Below are 15,617 nucleotides of genomic sequence, written 5' to 3'. Positions count from 1 at the left end.
TGATACTACCTCCTTAGCTAAACCAACCACGTAAAGATATGAAGGAGGGCCTTGGCCACTGTTGGGGCAGTGGTTGTTCTAAAGGGAATGGCTTCAGGGTACCTGGTGCCATTATCCACTACCTCCAGAATATATCTGTTCCCTGAGGCGGCTTGAGGGTCTAGGGAGGCAACAATGTGAGCCCCTACCCTTTCAAAGGGTACCCCAACCACTGGTAGTGGAATTAAAGGACTGGCGCAGCAGGAGACACAGAACTGGTACAAGTCCTTCACCTTCTGGGATCTCCCTGGCCAGTAGAAGTGATTGACTAATCTACTCCAAGACTGATCCTGGCCAAGGTGCCCAGTTTAAGGGATCTCATGGGCCAACATGAGGAGAAACTCTCTAAACCTCTGTGGCACTACCACTCTCCAGGTTGTACTAGGTTTGGAGTCTCTGGCCTCAGTGTTTAGGAGCCCATTCTCCCAATAGGCCCTGTGGGGGCCACAGATATCACCCTTTGCCTGTGCAGCAGCTTGCTGCCTCAGGCTTTCAAGAGTGGGAAAGGTTTCTTGTCCCTGGCACACATCCTCCCTAGAGAGTCCTCCTGGTCCAAAGCGTTCTGCCATGCAAGGCCCAAGCTCCCCAGGCTCTGTTCCCTCTGGGGCTAACAAGTCTTTTTCCTGGGAAGAGGGGTTCTGACTTGTTATCGGTTTAGAAACTGGTCCCCCAGCCTTTTCTCTTGGAGAGCTGGTCCACTCTTTCCAGATCCAGCACATCTTTTTCACTCTGGGCTCTGCTCTGTGCTCTTGTTTTCACACAAACTCAGTTTGGGATCCCTAGCATTTGTACGTGGGCCCACAGTTCAACTTCAGTCCAGGGGGAAGTCTTCAAATCAAAGAAAACAGTCTACAGGGATGAATGAGGATACAACCACATCCTTCTGCCCTACTAGTCCCCACCAGTCAAAAGATACCATAGCCATGGGACGGATCTGTGTGACATTGTCAGCAATGGTAACTGGATAGGTCCTTCCAATCAGGTACTGTTCAGAGTGAACCAGCTGCTCTGCCACCATGGTGACACTAGCACCAGTATCCCTCAGGACCTCTACTTTGGTCCCATTTAAAAAGGGGTTCTGCCTGTATTTTTGCATATTAGTGAGCCAAGAAGCACACAATAAGTCTATCCCTCCCTCAGTGACTAGAATTACCTCAGTGATGTCACTGACATGGTCAGGCCACACCTGGGATTACATCTGGACATCAGCAATTGCATTCACTGCAGGTTGGCTAAAGACATTTTTCTTGTTTTTACAGCTAGGGTCTCCAGTTATGTGCCCCATTGACCTACAGTCATGACAACAAGCGTTCTTGAGATTCCAGTTCTTCCCCTGTTACCTTCCCTTTGGCCGTGAAGACTCTTGAGGCTCGCCCTCCTGAGCAGAGTTTTGGGGGCCTGAAAAATACTTTTTTTAGGGTTACTCTCTTTCCCTTGGGGGTGGGGGGGGGCTCTTTCTTTTGACCCATCCTGCCCCTCCACCAGTGGTAGTCTTGCTCACCCTTGTCTTGTCCCAATGGTTTGCTTTCTTTCCCACTCTTGAGGAGAAAGTAGACCTAGCTTTACCAGATTTACGTAGTTTCTCTTGGTGACAAATACTTAAAAGGAGCTCCTTCGTTATCAAATTATAAAGACCTTCAAAGGCATGCATATTACTACTATCTAAGCAACATCCTAGTGATTTTACTGAGTAGTCTACAAAATCTACCCATGTCTGGCTCGGGTTTTTTCAAGCCTCCCTGAATCTGATCCTACTCTTCTTGGTGGTGAATCTAAAGCCCTCAAAGCCTTCATGAGGTCATAAGATTCAGCCTTTCTCATTAAGTGTCAGGAATATATCCCTGCACTTTCCTGAGAACATTTCTCACAGGACAAAACTCTGGAGCTTCCTGCGGATCTGTCTGCTAAGACAGGCCCTCTTAAAAGCAATGAACCACTTTGCGATATCACCTTCAAAGAATTTAGGGACAATCCCCTTGGGGATTTTAGGGTCAAAAACTCCCTTTTCTCCCTATTTATGATTGTGCTGCCACCGGAGATGGGTCCTAAGCTCATCTTACCTCTTTCTTTTACTATGGAGTTTGGACTCTAAAGCTAGCCTCTTGACCAGCTTCTGAAGATCTACATCCTTAGTGTCTACCACCTCTATGATACGGCTGTAGTCACTACCAGTAGTATTGCTATCCAGAGGGAGTAGAGGTGGACTCAGAGTCCTCGTTCTCCATCTCTTGGGATTCATCGTCCCCTTCCCCACTGGGGAAGTTTTACTTGCCAGGGCATTGTCATTTTCTGCCAGCAACTGCTGCAGATGGGCTTTTGTGAGTTTAGAACCCATGGCAATTGAGAAAATGAACTCTCAGATGTGCATGGGGGGGGGGCAGGTTGAGCTCTTGGGAGATCCCTGGGGTTTCAGACATGGTGTTTAAAGTAGTTAGGAGCTCATTAGGAACTTACAAAGAATGCCAAGAACTGCTAAGGACCTAACCTATTTTACAGACTTTTAGTTTCTAAACAGTGGGGGACTTAACTAAGACCCTAACACTAGATTAAGTAAATTTGGATGTGGAGGAAAATCGAAAATTGGAAAAGTGGGGGTGGGTAGGCAGCACTAATCTTCCACACTGAGCAAGGGACCCACGTTTGGGCATACCCTTCCCACTTAGGGCAACTTTAGCAACACAAAAGGATGATGGACGGAGTGCTGAACACTCACCGCCCATCATCTGTTTGTGCATTTGTCGCCCCAAGTGGGAAGGGTATGCCCAGACGTGGGTCCCTTGCTTGCTATGCCACCAGATTCAAGCTAGCTTGGCTGATGAAGGGTGATAGCCTGGAACCGGCCCCAGGATGCTTGTTTCTGGTCCAGGGAGGACCTGGCCAGGCAGTTCGGGCTGGACTGTTCCCATGAGGAACAGGGTCAAGACTAATTTGCATACGTCTGGGTTCAAACTGGGGTGGCATGGTGAGCAAAAGAACAATGGATTAAACCCAGATCTGTGACTGGGGGTGAGTGTTTGCATTCTTCAGCACTCTGTCCACCATCCTTTTGTGTTGCTAAAGTTGCCCTAAGTGGGAAGTGTATGCCCAGACGTGGGTCCCTTGCTCACTGTGCAACTGGACTCAAGCGAGCCTGGCTGATGAAAGGTGATACCCTGAAACCGGTCCCAGGATTCTTGTTTCCGGTCCAGGGAGGACCTGGCTTGGCAGTTCGGGCTGGGGTGTTCCCATGGGTAACAGGGTCAAGACCGATTTGCATATGGCTGGGTCCAAACTGAAATGGCATGGCAAGCAAAAAACTGATCGATTAAACCCAGATCTGTGACTGGGGGTGAATGTTTGATTTGCTCTGCATTCCGTTCATCATCTGTTGTTTTTGCATTTGTTTCCCCAAGTGGGGAGGGTATGCCCAGACATGGGTCCCATGCTTGCTATGCCAACAGATTCAAGCTAGCTTGGCTGATGAAGGGTGATACCCTGAAACCGGTCCCAGGATGCTTGTTTCCGGTCCAGGGAGGACCTGGCTTGGCAGTTCGGGCTGGGGTGTTCCCATGGGTAACAGGATCAAGACTGATTTGCATATGGCTGGGTCCAAACTGAAATGGCATGGCAAGCAAAAAAAACCTGATGGATTAAACCCAGATCTGTGACTGGGGTGAATGTTTGATTTGCTCTGCATTCCGTTCATCATCTGTGGTTTTTGCATTTGTTGCCCCAAGTGGGGAGGGTATGCCCAGACGTGGGTCCCATGCTTGCTATGTCAACAGATTCAAGCTAGCTTGGCTGATGAAGGGTGATACCCTGAAACTGGTCCCAGGATGCTTGTTTCCGGTCCAGGGAGGACCTGGCTTGGCAGTTCGGGCTGGGGTGTTCCCATGGGTAACAGGGTCAAGACTGATTTGCATATGGCTGGGTCCAAACTGAAATGGCATGGCAAGCAAATAAAACTGATGGATTAAACCCAGATCTGTGACTGGGGTGAATGTTTGATTTGCTCTGCAATCCGTCCATCATCTGTTGTTTTTGCTCTGGAGAAATGGCAGAGTTCTGTCCGAGTACGAAAGAGACTGCATCGGTTGAGGCAAAATTGAAGGAGGACATGACTTTGGCTGAGGTAGTCTTGGGTTCTGTTTTGAGTCAGACAGCACAAAGGGTTTTTTCTTTAGCGTTGACACAGAAGGTACTGGGGTGTATGTGTGGCGCTGGAGTCACAGACCAGATGAGGCGGAGAAGTACAGACTGCATAAGGTTAAGCTGGCTGTAACCTAACTGGTTGTTTCCTTTCATTTGTGGGGACCGACCGATGGCATACTAGAGGGAGCTAGTAGGGTGATGATGATATGCAATATGGTCTCCTTGAAGGCTTCCATTAGTTCCGGCATCACCACCTGCCTAGGAAACAAGTCACATTGGGGCAAGTTTGGGAAATCGATCCTTAAATAGGAGATCATGATTGAGAGGCACCCTTGGCATCCATTAACCTTTTCAGAATGGGATGTAGAAGAGTCCAAAATCGATGATGTATGCATTGTTTTTTACTTGGGTTTACCCTGGAGTGGGAAGATGATCTATTGAGGGAACAGCCTCCAGCGAAGGAACATTAGCACACCCTCTACTATGATCAAGAACCTTTTTTCCTCACTTTTTATGTTCTGCACACAGAGTTTGGCTTTGCATTCCGAGATCTTCTTCAGATTTATCCTGGAACAGTCTTCACAAGACTTGGAGTAGTCATAGCTTTATAGATTTAAACCCTGTCATTTTACGGGTGATGTGTCCCTTGCGCACTATAGAAATTTTAATTAGAATGTTTTCAGTCTAGACATAAGAGTAAGGGAATGAACTTCAAATCCATGTTGTAAGGTGCAGCAAGACAGAGAACAGAGGTGGTAATTATATGGGGCTCCGGTGTCACTTCTGGGGTGGGATGAAGTCTATGCAGAGCCATACTAAGCTACCTACCAGCATGTAAGGGGAATTGCTGAAAACAACATTCCAGATCTAGTCTGGCACCTGGGGGGAATACACAAGGTGAGGAATCAGTAGTTAGAAGTATCAATCAGAAAGGGAGTAACAATGTATCTCACATGGCACCTTGAGACAGACACATTAATTAAAGTATTTTCAACTAGACAATTTCGAACACACACTTTCAGAGTATACCTTTTACGAACATTCTGCGCCTGACTCTACAACAAATGGGCATTATTGTTAGCAGTGGCAAAAAAATGGAAAGTTCCCCCGTCAAAGTCGATTTTGACTGTTAGCTATGGTTACTCAGCTTGCTGGCCCCCATTTATGGTACTCTGGCTCCTTTGTCAAATTAGACCAGTGTTCTGAAGTGGTCTTGGCTGCATCCTAAATCAAATAACACATACCTTTGATCCTCAGTTTCCTGGCCATTATTGAACTCTAGTTCCGGTTGTAAAATATTAGGCTCATGCAAGACTTCCGTTTGTGGTCTTGAAATAATACTATTTCGTTCATTTTCAAACTCAAAAGATTGTTCAGAATCCTAGAAAACAAAAAAATACAAGACGTCTTTTTTCAAAATCTGAGTAGTTTTAAGTTTCATTGCCACTTCTTATAGCCAAAATTCAAAAATCACTGAAAATAGTTCAACAACAGTGAATGCTTGACCAACAAGGACATTTGTTAACTAGTCAATGGATGAATTCAATACCCACAATCCACGCTTCTGGGCAGGTTTAGGGACCATGGCAGGTGTATTCCCACTTAGGTTGTAACGCTATTTTTCCTTCCCTCCTTAAACCTTTGTCAAACTGTATTTGTGTAGGCAACACATGCAGTGACTGTTATTCTGGTCATTAAAATTCTAAAAAACTGAACCTTTTAAATGTGCTTGCGTTCTGATTAGGCAGAAAGTTAAACTACAATTATATCTCATCAGAAAGTGACACTACACTGCTACACTAGGACACATTTGACTCAATAATCATATGTGCATCTTTTCTTTCCCAAAGCAATACTGTACCATTTTTAGGGGAGCGATGTTAGGATTAGGAACAGCATAAGTAAACTGGAGGAAACTCACCTTGCTGTGGTTGCAGTTATTTATCTACCCATATAGTTTTCCATTCAATCATAAACTACTTCATATGAAACATACAAACGTAGTTTTACTCAGATAAAACAAACTTTAGGGTATGTGACAGACCATGACTGACCTCTACTGGCGAATCCGGGAGCTTTACTTCATTAGGAGGAAGGTGGATCTCACTAGGAGTTGGTGGAATAGCTGGAGGATCCGGTTCAAACTCAAAACGCAGTTTGGGAAACGGCGAGCCACTAAAGGGAACAATATTGATTTAAAGTATCATGGGTTGTTAAATATTATTTAGTCAAGCAAATATATTTTCAAATTAACAGGTTTCAAAAGTACAACATTTAAGTATTTCATATTTTTTTTTGCCTATTATGAGAAATATACAGGCTAAAATATATGATGTGCCTTATATGTTTCAGTGTACGATCGTAGTGAAAAGATGAAGTGCATTTTCTGTTGCTACAGTCCATACATACAGGCGAGTTTCTTGGCCTTGTTTTTTCATGACTGGAAGTGCATATAGCAGGATGCAATGAGTGAAAACAGAATTCAGACTTGCATTCAAAATAAATTACAAAATGACTAAACTAACATTATAACAAGCTAATAAAAAAGCAGCAGCTAATATCTGGTATGATTCTTCAAGTGGGGATTTCGTAGAAACAAGGGTAGTTATAGTCAAATAATCCGTCTGCACCTAAAAGTGCTACAAAATAAGCTGCAATGTATTTTTTTTTACTGAGCAATCAAAGAAGATGTGTGAAAGTTTGAGCCTCATTATTAATAAACGTGACTTTTTTTGGTATGAAACAGATGATCCTATTTAGATAATGCATTAATGAGTAATGTAATATCAACCAAGGTCTTAAGGAAATGCTGTATTCAACAAAAATTTGGAACTAAATTGCCTGGTCTTCCTTTGTGTCAGGATGGAATTAAGTTTTGGTTACATGCGAAATTTTACAAGGAGTGATTTCACTGCTTTCATCTGCACTGTTCAAAGGAGATAACCTGTGAATATCTTAGGAGGAAATGCATTTTGCTACTAATCACTATATGACAAATGTTTAATAATGCAATGCTTAAAGGAGTAGATATACTCATCTTTGTCCAGCAACAAAGAAATTAACTAAAGCTAGTGTCCTTGTGGGAAGTAAACAGCCTTGACCAGAAATAACATGGCAGTTTGAAAAGGGTCAAAAACAGTGAAGTGTCACTCAAAGTTGGCCTCTTTTACAGACACTTGAAGGAAACTTGTTTCCAGAATGATCGGAGAAACTTTAATGTCATGTAACTCGGTCTGAAAGTATGTTACTAAGGTACCAATACAATCCTTTTTTATGAGAACGAATAATGGAATCCAAGCACATTAAATGTGTGCATATGCTGTGGACCGTTTTCAGTTCTAGCAGGTTGTACAGACTGAAGAGTCAGATGACACATATAGTAAACTAATTTGTAAAGGTTGGTGAGTTTTGCATAAATATGGAAGAAGTTACAGTAATATGTAAATAAATGCCTTGTGCTCAATTGTAGCCGGTATACATTTTGTGATTATTTACACTAAGGGGATTGTTATTCAGCATTTGTAGGTCGAATGGCTTTAAAGTGTACTCACAGAGAACGTGCTTCACCAAAACTAGATGGCAATTCGACTGAAGAAATCGACATATACGACATGTGGTGACTAAGAGTGGATTGTTGCGACTAATCATGAACACAGCTACATAGACTGAGCCCCAATGACTAGAAGTGGCTCATAGTGAAGACACCCAACGTACATAACAGAAAAAATAAATAAACACGACTAGCTGCTATTTAGAGAGCGGAACAGAGAGAATAGATGAATTGTAGTGCCGACCATGGAAAACAGTTGGTTTCTATTAAGACTGGCAACATAATTTTGATAACTTATCCTACTATGCAACTGTGTGTCAGAGAAAGAGAATCAAGTAACTCAGTTTTTCCTGTAGGGAAAACTCTCTTCCAGGCATGTGACGAATTGGTAAAGGAATATTCAGGATGACTATTTATTTTTGTTAAGGTAGAAAGGTCTGTTGGGCAGTTCACAGGATTTTGAGATCCATGTGTGACGATCTGTCACATTCTAAGCACAAATTAGTTTGGAGAAGTGATTTACAACTTAGGTCAGGAAATCCCATATCTATGGCTCAACAAGTCATAGCCGGCCGCAAAACAGGGAACACATTCAGCTGAGAGATATAACCCCAAAAGCTATATAAACACATACTTAAGAAATGGATTTCAAACCATACATTTTTTGCAACATCAATCCCTCTTACCAGCCAAGTAGATCATGCTGAAGGTCTGTAGTTTGTATAATGTCCGATATAAAACGATGCAAAGGATGAAAAGGATGAAATGCCCGAGATGAAGAACTGGCTAGGGTAGAGATCGAAATTGGCAACCGGGGGACAAATACTTAATTGTGCACTGTTTCAAGGCACTTTCTGACAAAAGAAAATTCACTCACAACTGGTGCGGAAATTTATTGTATTGTGGTTAGGAATGGAAAAAGGTTATTTAAAAATATGATATGTTACAAAGTCCAAGAAAAGATCCTACACAGTAATAAAATCCCTGTGACCAACCAAAGCATCACAGCTATCCCATCCTAATTATTTTTTTTCTCCAACTTTTTCCTTAGGAAACTGGCATGGCACATTAATTTGGATAAATGCTGTGAATTTGGGACAGTAAGTCCTACAACCTAAGAGTACTGAAACTGGTACAAAGGTCATTTCTTACTCACTTATAGATCACTTAATATGTCTTGACATGTTCTTAACACCCCTGCTATAATGATTGAACATTCACGGATGGTATTAGATTTTCCTTTTTATGTCTTCTCTTTAACAATGTGTGATCACCTTGAAGTACATCCACATCTTTCTCCGTTCCTTCTTGTGATCTCGCTTTCTTATATTTGCATGGTTGATTCACTTGGCTAGCACCTGTTTCCTCTGCATCACAAAGTTCCTCTACTGTTAGCGGTGTTACACATGCAAGTTAATCGACACATGACTTTTAGAGATAGTTGGTTATCTTCTTTTTTTTTTTTCCTCTATTCCTATCTTTCTGCCTTCCTGTCCAGAAGGATGGATGTTTTCTAATTGTTTTTGTATCTTTTCAGCCTTGAGAAAGCCCCAGGTTTACGAACCATTAGGGGGCGAAACACGTGCCGGCTTTATCTTTGTACACTTATTGGCGTTGTGTGTTCTATTTATGCATCTCAGAATAAACTTCGATAGACTTACTGGTTCAGCTGGATAAGTTAATTACAAAGAGAATCTTGATGTGAAGACAAAGATTGATTAAGTGATATATGGGTTTACCAATATTTTGTTGCTGATACTCTTCTTCAGAGGTTAATATAAGGGGTCCACACCTCTTTGGTAACCCATAAGCCCTTCCAAAAGCAATATATGGGCATTCAGAAAGAGTGTGCTGGAACCATCTAGAACGTATTGACTTAGAAATCAAATCGAGATGAAACACCATCAGTATGCGAGGGACCTCGACTGCAGCAGAAGAGGGAAACATGGAGGCTTATGTGCTAGTTCTCTTTGCCCGGATAATGTAAATATCTAGCCTGAAAATTAATCTGGACCGTGCACACAGGGTTGTCCACCCCCGATACGCGAATGCTTGCCGAGCAAACATCCTTGTATGTGTCCATGACTTCCCCATGAAAGAGCAAATCCTACGTAAAGCAAGACAACAGCAACCCCTTAAGTTTAGAGGCCACACTCTGATGTTATACGAAGATACTTCTGCACTAGCGCTACCGAAACAAAGACTTTACTCCAGACCAGAGGAGGTCATAATTGAAGGGAATGATCTTGGACCTTGGCCCACAAGACACTACTGGAACGCCTGTAGCTCCATCCAGAACCCTAGACTTACCAGTGACATTAACGTTGTTGTTATGCTGGGTGGTTAAAGAAGAGGGAAAGGACGTACTCATATGTCAGAGAGCAACATTTTGTAAGACCAACTCTCATAATTAATGGCGCAATAGAGTATTTTTGTAGCGATAACAGCAATCCACAGGGAAATGAGCTTCACTACCTAATGATGAGTGATGTGCACAACATATAAGTTGTGATTTCTGACCCTGAATGTTATGAGGATGAATAACCCACTTAGGAGACGGGCCTTACTTTCGTATTTAGAAAGGTTGAGGGTTGATGTGTGTAAGGAAATGCCTCCTTGGCATGGTTACCCCCTGACTTTTTGCCTTTGCTGATGCTAAGTTTTGATTTGAAAGTGTGCTGAGGCCTGCTAACCAGGCCCCAGCACCAGTGTTCTTTCCCTAACCTGTACTTTTGTTTTCACAATTGGCACACCCTGGCATTCAGGTAAGTCCCTTGTAACTGGTACCCCTGGTACCAAGGGCCCTGATGCCAGGGAAGATCTCTAAGGGCTGCAGCATATCGTATGCCACCCTGGGGACCCCTCACTCAGCACAGACACACTGCTTGCCAGCTTGTGTGTGCTGGTGAGGACAAAACAAGTAAGTCGACCTGGCACTCCCCTCAGGGTGCCATGCCAACCTCACACTGCCTATGCAGTATAGATAAGTAACCCCTCTAGCAGGCCTTACAGCCCTAAGGCAGGGTGCACTATACCATAGGTGAGGGCACCAGTGCATGGGCACTGTGCCCCTACAGTGTCTAAGCAAAACCTTAGACATTGTAAGTGCAGGGTAGCCATAAGAGTATATGGTCTGGGAGTCTGTCAAACACGAACTCCACAGCACCATAATGGCTAAACTGAAAACTGGGAAGTTTGGTATCAAACTTCTCAGCACAATAAATGCACACTGATGCCAGTGTACATTTTATTGTAACATACACCCCAGAGGGCACCTTAGAGGTGCCCCCTGAAACCTTAACCAACTACCCATGTAGGCTGACTGGTTTTAGCAGCCTGCCACACTCGAGACATGTTGCTGGCCACATGGGGAGAGTGCCTTTGTTACTAGCCACAGAGTGACAAAGCCTGTACTGGGTGGAGATGCTTATCACCTCCCCCTTGCAGGAACTGTAACACCTGGCGGTGAGCCTCAAAGGCTCACCCCCTTTGTTACAGCACCACAGGGCATTCCAGCTAGTGGAGTTGCCCGCCCCCTCCGGCCACGGCCCCACTTTTGGCGGCAAAGCCGGAGGAGATAATGAGAAAAACAAGGAGTCACCACTAGCTAGTCAGGACAGCCCCTAAGGCAACCTGAGCTGAGGTGACTATGACTTTTAGAAATCCTCCATCTGCAATAGGGATAGGAATGTGACCCCCTCCCCTTGGGAGGAGACACAAAGAGGGTGTAGCCACCCTCAGGGCTAGTAGCTATTGGCTACTGCCCTCCCAGACCTAAACACAGCCCTAAATTCTGTATTTAGGGGCTCCCCAGAACCTAGGAACTCAGATTCCTGCAACCTAAGAAGACGAGGACTGCTAAGCTGAAAAACCCTGCAGAGAAGACGGAGACACCAACTGCTTTGGCCCCAGCTCTACCGGCCTGTCTCCCCACTTCTAAAGACACTGCTCCAGCGACGCTTTCCCCAGGGACCAGCGACCTCTGAATCCTCAGAGGACTGCCCTGCTCTAGAAGGACCAAGAACTTCCGAGGACAGCGGCTCTGTTCACCCAAGACTGCAACTTTGTAACAAAGGAGCAACTTTAAAACAACTTGCGTTTCCCGCCGGAAGCGTGAGACTTGCTACTCTGCACCCGACGCGCCCCCGGCTCGACTTGTGGAGAACAAGCACTTCAGGGAGGACTCCCCGGCGACTGCGAGACCGTGAGTAGCCAGAGTTGCCCCCACAGCGACGCCTGCAGAGGGAATCCCGAGGCTCCCCCTGACCGCGACTGTCTGCTTCCCAGATCCCGACGCCTGGTAAAGACTCTGCACCCGCAGCCCCCAGGACCTGAAAGATCGGAACTCCAGTGCAGGAGTGACCCCCAGGAGGCCCTCTCCCTTGCCCAGGTGGTGGCTACCCAGAGGACCCCCCCCCTTGCCTGCCTGCATTGCTGAAGAGACCCCTTGGTCTCCCATTGATTTCTATTGGAAACCAGACACGTGTTTGCACACTGCACCCGGCCGCCCCGTGCTGCTGAGGGTGTACTTTCTGTGCTAACTTGTGTCCCCCCCCGGTGCCCTACAAAACCCCCCTGGTCTGCCCTCCGAAGACGCGGGTGCTTACCTGCTGGCAGACTGGAACCGGGGCACCCTCTTCTCTATTGAAGCCTATGCGTTTTGGGCACCACTTTGACCTCTGCACCTGACCGGCCCTGAGCTGCTGGTGTGGTAACTTTGGGGTTGCTCTGAACCCCCAACGGTGGGCTACCTTGGACCCAAACTTGAACCCCGTAGGTGGTTTACTTACGTGCAAAAACTAACAAACTCTTACTCCCCCCAGGAACTGTTGAAAATTGCACTGTGTCTAGTTTTAAAATAGCTATATGTCATTTATGTGAAAACTGTATATGCTATTTTGCTAATTCAAAGTTCCTACAGTACCTACCTGCAATACCTTTCATTTGAAGTATTACATGTACATCTTGAACCTGTGGTTCTTAAAATAAACTAAGAAATGAAAATGTCACTTACCCAGTGTACATTTGTTCATGGCATCAGTCGCAGTAGATTCGCATGTTTTGCAATAGCTCGCCATCTGGTGTTGGGCCGGAGTGTTACAAGTTGTTTTTCTTCGAAGAAGTCTTTCGAGTCACGGGACCGAGTGACTCCTCCTTTTGTCTCCATTGCACATGGGCGTCGACTCCATCTTCGATTGTTTTTCCCCGCAGAGGGTGAGGTAGGAGTTGAATTGTAGTAATAGTGCCCATGCAATGGAGTGACTAAGTATGCACCTATTTAAGGTTGAGATGATACATATATAAATAATTGAAGGTAACTTCCAAACTGCTACAGGCTCCCGGGGAGGCGGGTGGGCACATGCGAATCTACTGCGACTGATGCCACGAACAGATGTACACTGGGTAAGTGACATTTTCAGTTCGATGGCATCTGTCGCTGTAGATACGCATGTTTTGCATAGACTAGTAAGCAGTTATCTCCCCAAAAGCGGTGGATCAGCCTGTAGGAGTGGAAGTAGTCTGAAATAATGTTCTTAATACGGCTTGACCTACTGTGGCTTGTTGTGCGGATAACACGTCTACACAGTAGTGCTTGGTGAATGTGTGAGGCGTAGACCATGTGGCTGCCTTACATATTTCTTGCATTGGGATGTTTCCTAGAAAGGCCATGGTAGCACCTTTCTTTCTGGTTGAGTGTGCCCTTGGTGTAATGGGCAGCTGTCGTTTAGCTTTAAGGTAGCAGATTTGGATGCATTTAACTATCCATCTGGCTATACCTTGTTTGGATATTGGGTTTCCTGCATGAGGTTTTTGAAATGCAATAAATAGTTGTTTAGTCTTTCTGATGTTTTTTGTTCTGTCAATGTAATACATTAATGCTCTTTTGACATCTAATGTATGTAGTGCCCTTTCAGCTACGGTATCTGGCTGTGGAAAGAACACTGGAAGTTCCACTGTTTGATTTAGATGGAACGGTGAAATAACCTTTGGCAAAAATTTAGGATTGGTCCTTAGGACGACCTTATTCTTGTGTAGTTGTATAAAAGGTTCCTGTATTGTAAACGCCTGAATCTCGCTTACTCTTCTTAGAGAAGTAATGGCGATGAGAAATGCCACCTTCCAGGTTAGGAACTGTATGTCGCAGGAGTGCATGGGTTCAAAAGGTGGACCCATAAGTCTAGTTAGGACAACATTTAGGTTCCATGAAGGAACAGGTGGTGTTCTTGGTGGTATAATTCTCCTAAGGCCCTCCATGAATGCTTTAATGACTGGTATCTTATATAGGGAAGTTGAATAGGTAGTCTGCAGGTATGCAGATATTGCTGCAAGGTGTATTTTAATGGAAGAGAAAGCCAGGTTAGATTTTTGTAAGTGAAGCAAGTAGCCTACTACATGTTCAGGAGTTGTGTGTAATGGATGTATTTGATTAATATGGCAGTAGCAAACAAACCTCTTCCATTTACTTGCATAGCAGTGCCTGGTGGATGGCCTTCTGGCTTGTTTTATGACTTCCATACATTCTTGGGTAAGTTGTAAGTGCCCGAATTCTAGGATTTCAGGAGCCAGATTGCTAGATTCAGCGATGCTGGATCTGGGTGTCTGATCTTTTGGTTGTGCTGTGTCAACAGATCTGGCCTGTTGGGCAATTTGATGCAGGGTACTACTGATAGGTCTAGCAGCGTTGTGTACCAGGGTTGCCTTGCCCAAGTTGGTGCTATTAATATGAGTTTGAGTTTGTTTTGACTGAGTTTGTTTACCAGGTAAGGAAGGAGATGGAGAGGAGGAAAAGCGTAAGCAAATATCCCTGACCAGTTCATCCATAGGGCATTGCCTTGGGACTGTTTGTGTGGGTATCTGGATGCGAAGTTTTGGCATTTTGCGTTCTCCTTTGTCGCAAACAAGTCTATCTGAGGTGTTCCCCAGAGTTTGAAATAAGTGTTCAGAATTTGGGGGTGAATTTCCCATTTGTGGACCTGTTGGTGATCTCGAGAGAGATTGTCTGCGAGTTGATTTTGGATCCCTGGTATAAATTGTGCTATTAGGCGAATTTGGTTGTGAATTGCCCAACGCCAAATCTTTTGTGCTAGCAGGCTTAACTGCGTGGAGTGCGTCCCCCCTTGCTTGTTTAGATAATACATAGTTGTCATGTTGTCTGTTTTGACGAGAATGTATTTGTGAACTATTATTGGTTGGAAAGCTTTTAGTGCTTGAAAAACTGCTAGAAGTTCTAGGTGATTTATATGCAGTTTTGTTTGATGTACGTTCCATTGTCCTTGTATGCTGTGTTGATCGAGGTGTGCTCCCCACCCGGTCATGGAAGCATCTGTTGTTATTACGTATTGTGGCACTGGGTCTTGGAAAGGCCGCCCTTTGTGTAAATTTATGTTGTTCCACCACAGAAGCGAGAGGTAAGTTTGGCGGTCTATTAACACCAGATCTAGAAGATGACCCTGTGCTTGAGACCACTGTGATGCTAGGCACTGTTGTAAGGGCCTCATGTGCAGTCTTGCGTTTGGGACAATGGCTATGCATGAAGACATCATGCCTAGGAGTTGTAGTACCATCTTTGCTTGTATCCTTTGTGTTGGATACATGCGTTGTATGATGGTGTTGAAATTTTGAATTCTTTGTGGACTTGGAGTGGCTACTCCTTTTGATGTGTCTATTATGGCTCCCAGGTATTGTTGTACCTTGCGAGGCAGAATTTTGGATTTTGTGAAATTGACGGTGAACCCTAGTTTGAAGAGGGTTTGTATGATATGATTTGTGTGATTTGAGCACTCTATTAACGAATGGGCCTTGATTAGCCAGTCGTCTAGATATGGGAACACATGTATTTGCTGCCTTCTTATGTGTGCAGCGACTACCGCTAGACATTTGGTAAAGACTCTTGGTG

At 44.5% G+C, this 15,617-nt stretch overlaps 1 protein-coding gene across 2 annotated transcripts in view; it reads right to left on the bottom strand.

Annotated features, from left to right (window-relative positions):
- The window catches only part of PKN2 (protein kinase N2), a 527,949-nt gene that overhangs the window by 176,068 nt on the left and 336,264 nt on the right, over positions 1–15,617 (bottom strand). For both annotated transcript variants that reach the window (XM_069232308.1, XM_069232307.1), the window contains exons 12-13: positions 6,225–6,345; positions 5,415–5,551 (exon numbers count right to left, since the gene is read on the bottom strand). In XM_069232308.1, coding sequence (XP_069088409.1) covers positions 5,415–5,551; positions 6,225–6,345 — 258 coding nt within the window. The remainder of the gene's footprint in view (positions 1–5,414; positions 5,552–6,224; positions 6,346–15,617) is intronic.

This window comes from Pleurodeles waltl, chromosome 4_2 (genome assembly GCF_031143425.1).
Source record: "Pleurodeles waltl isolate 20211129_DDA chromosome 4_2, aPleWal1.hap1.20221129, whole genome shotgun sequence".
NCBI lineage: Eukaryota > Metazoa > Chordata > Amphibia > Caudata > Salamandridae > Pleurodeles > Pleurodeles waltl.
Note: the sequence above shows the minus strand (reverse complement) of the source record. Positions and strands in the feature narration are given on the sequence as shown.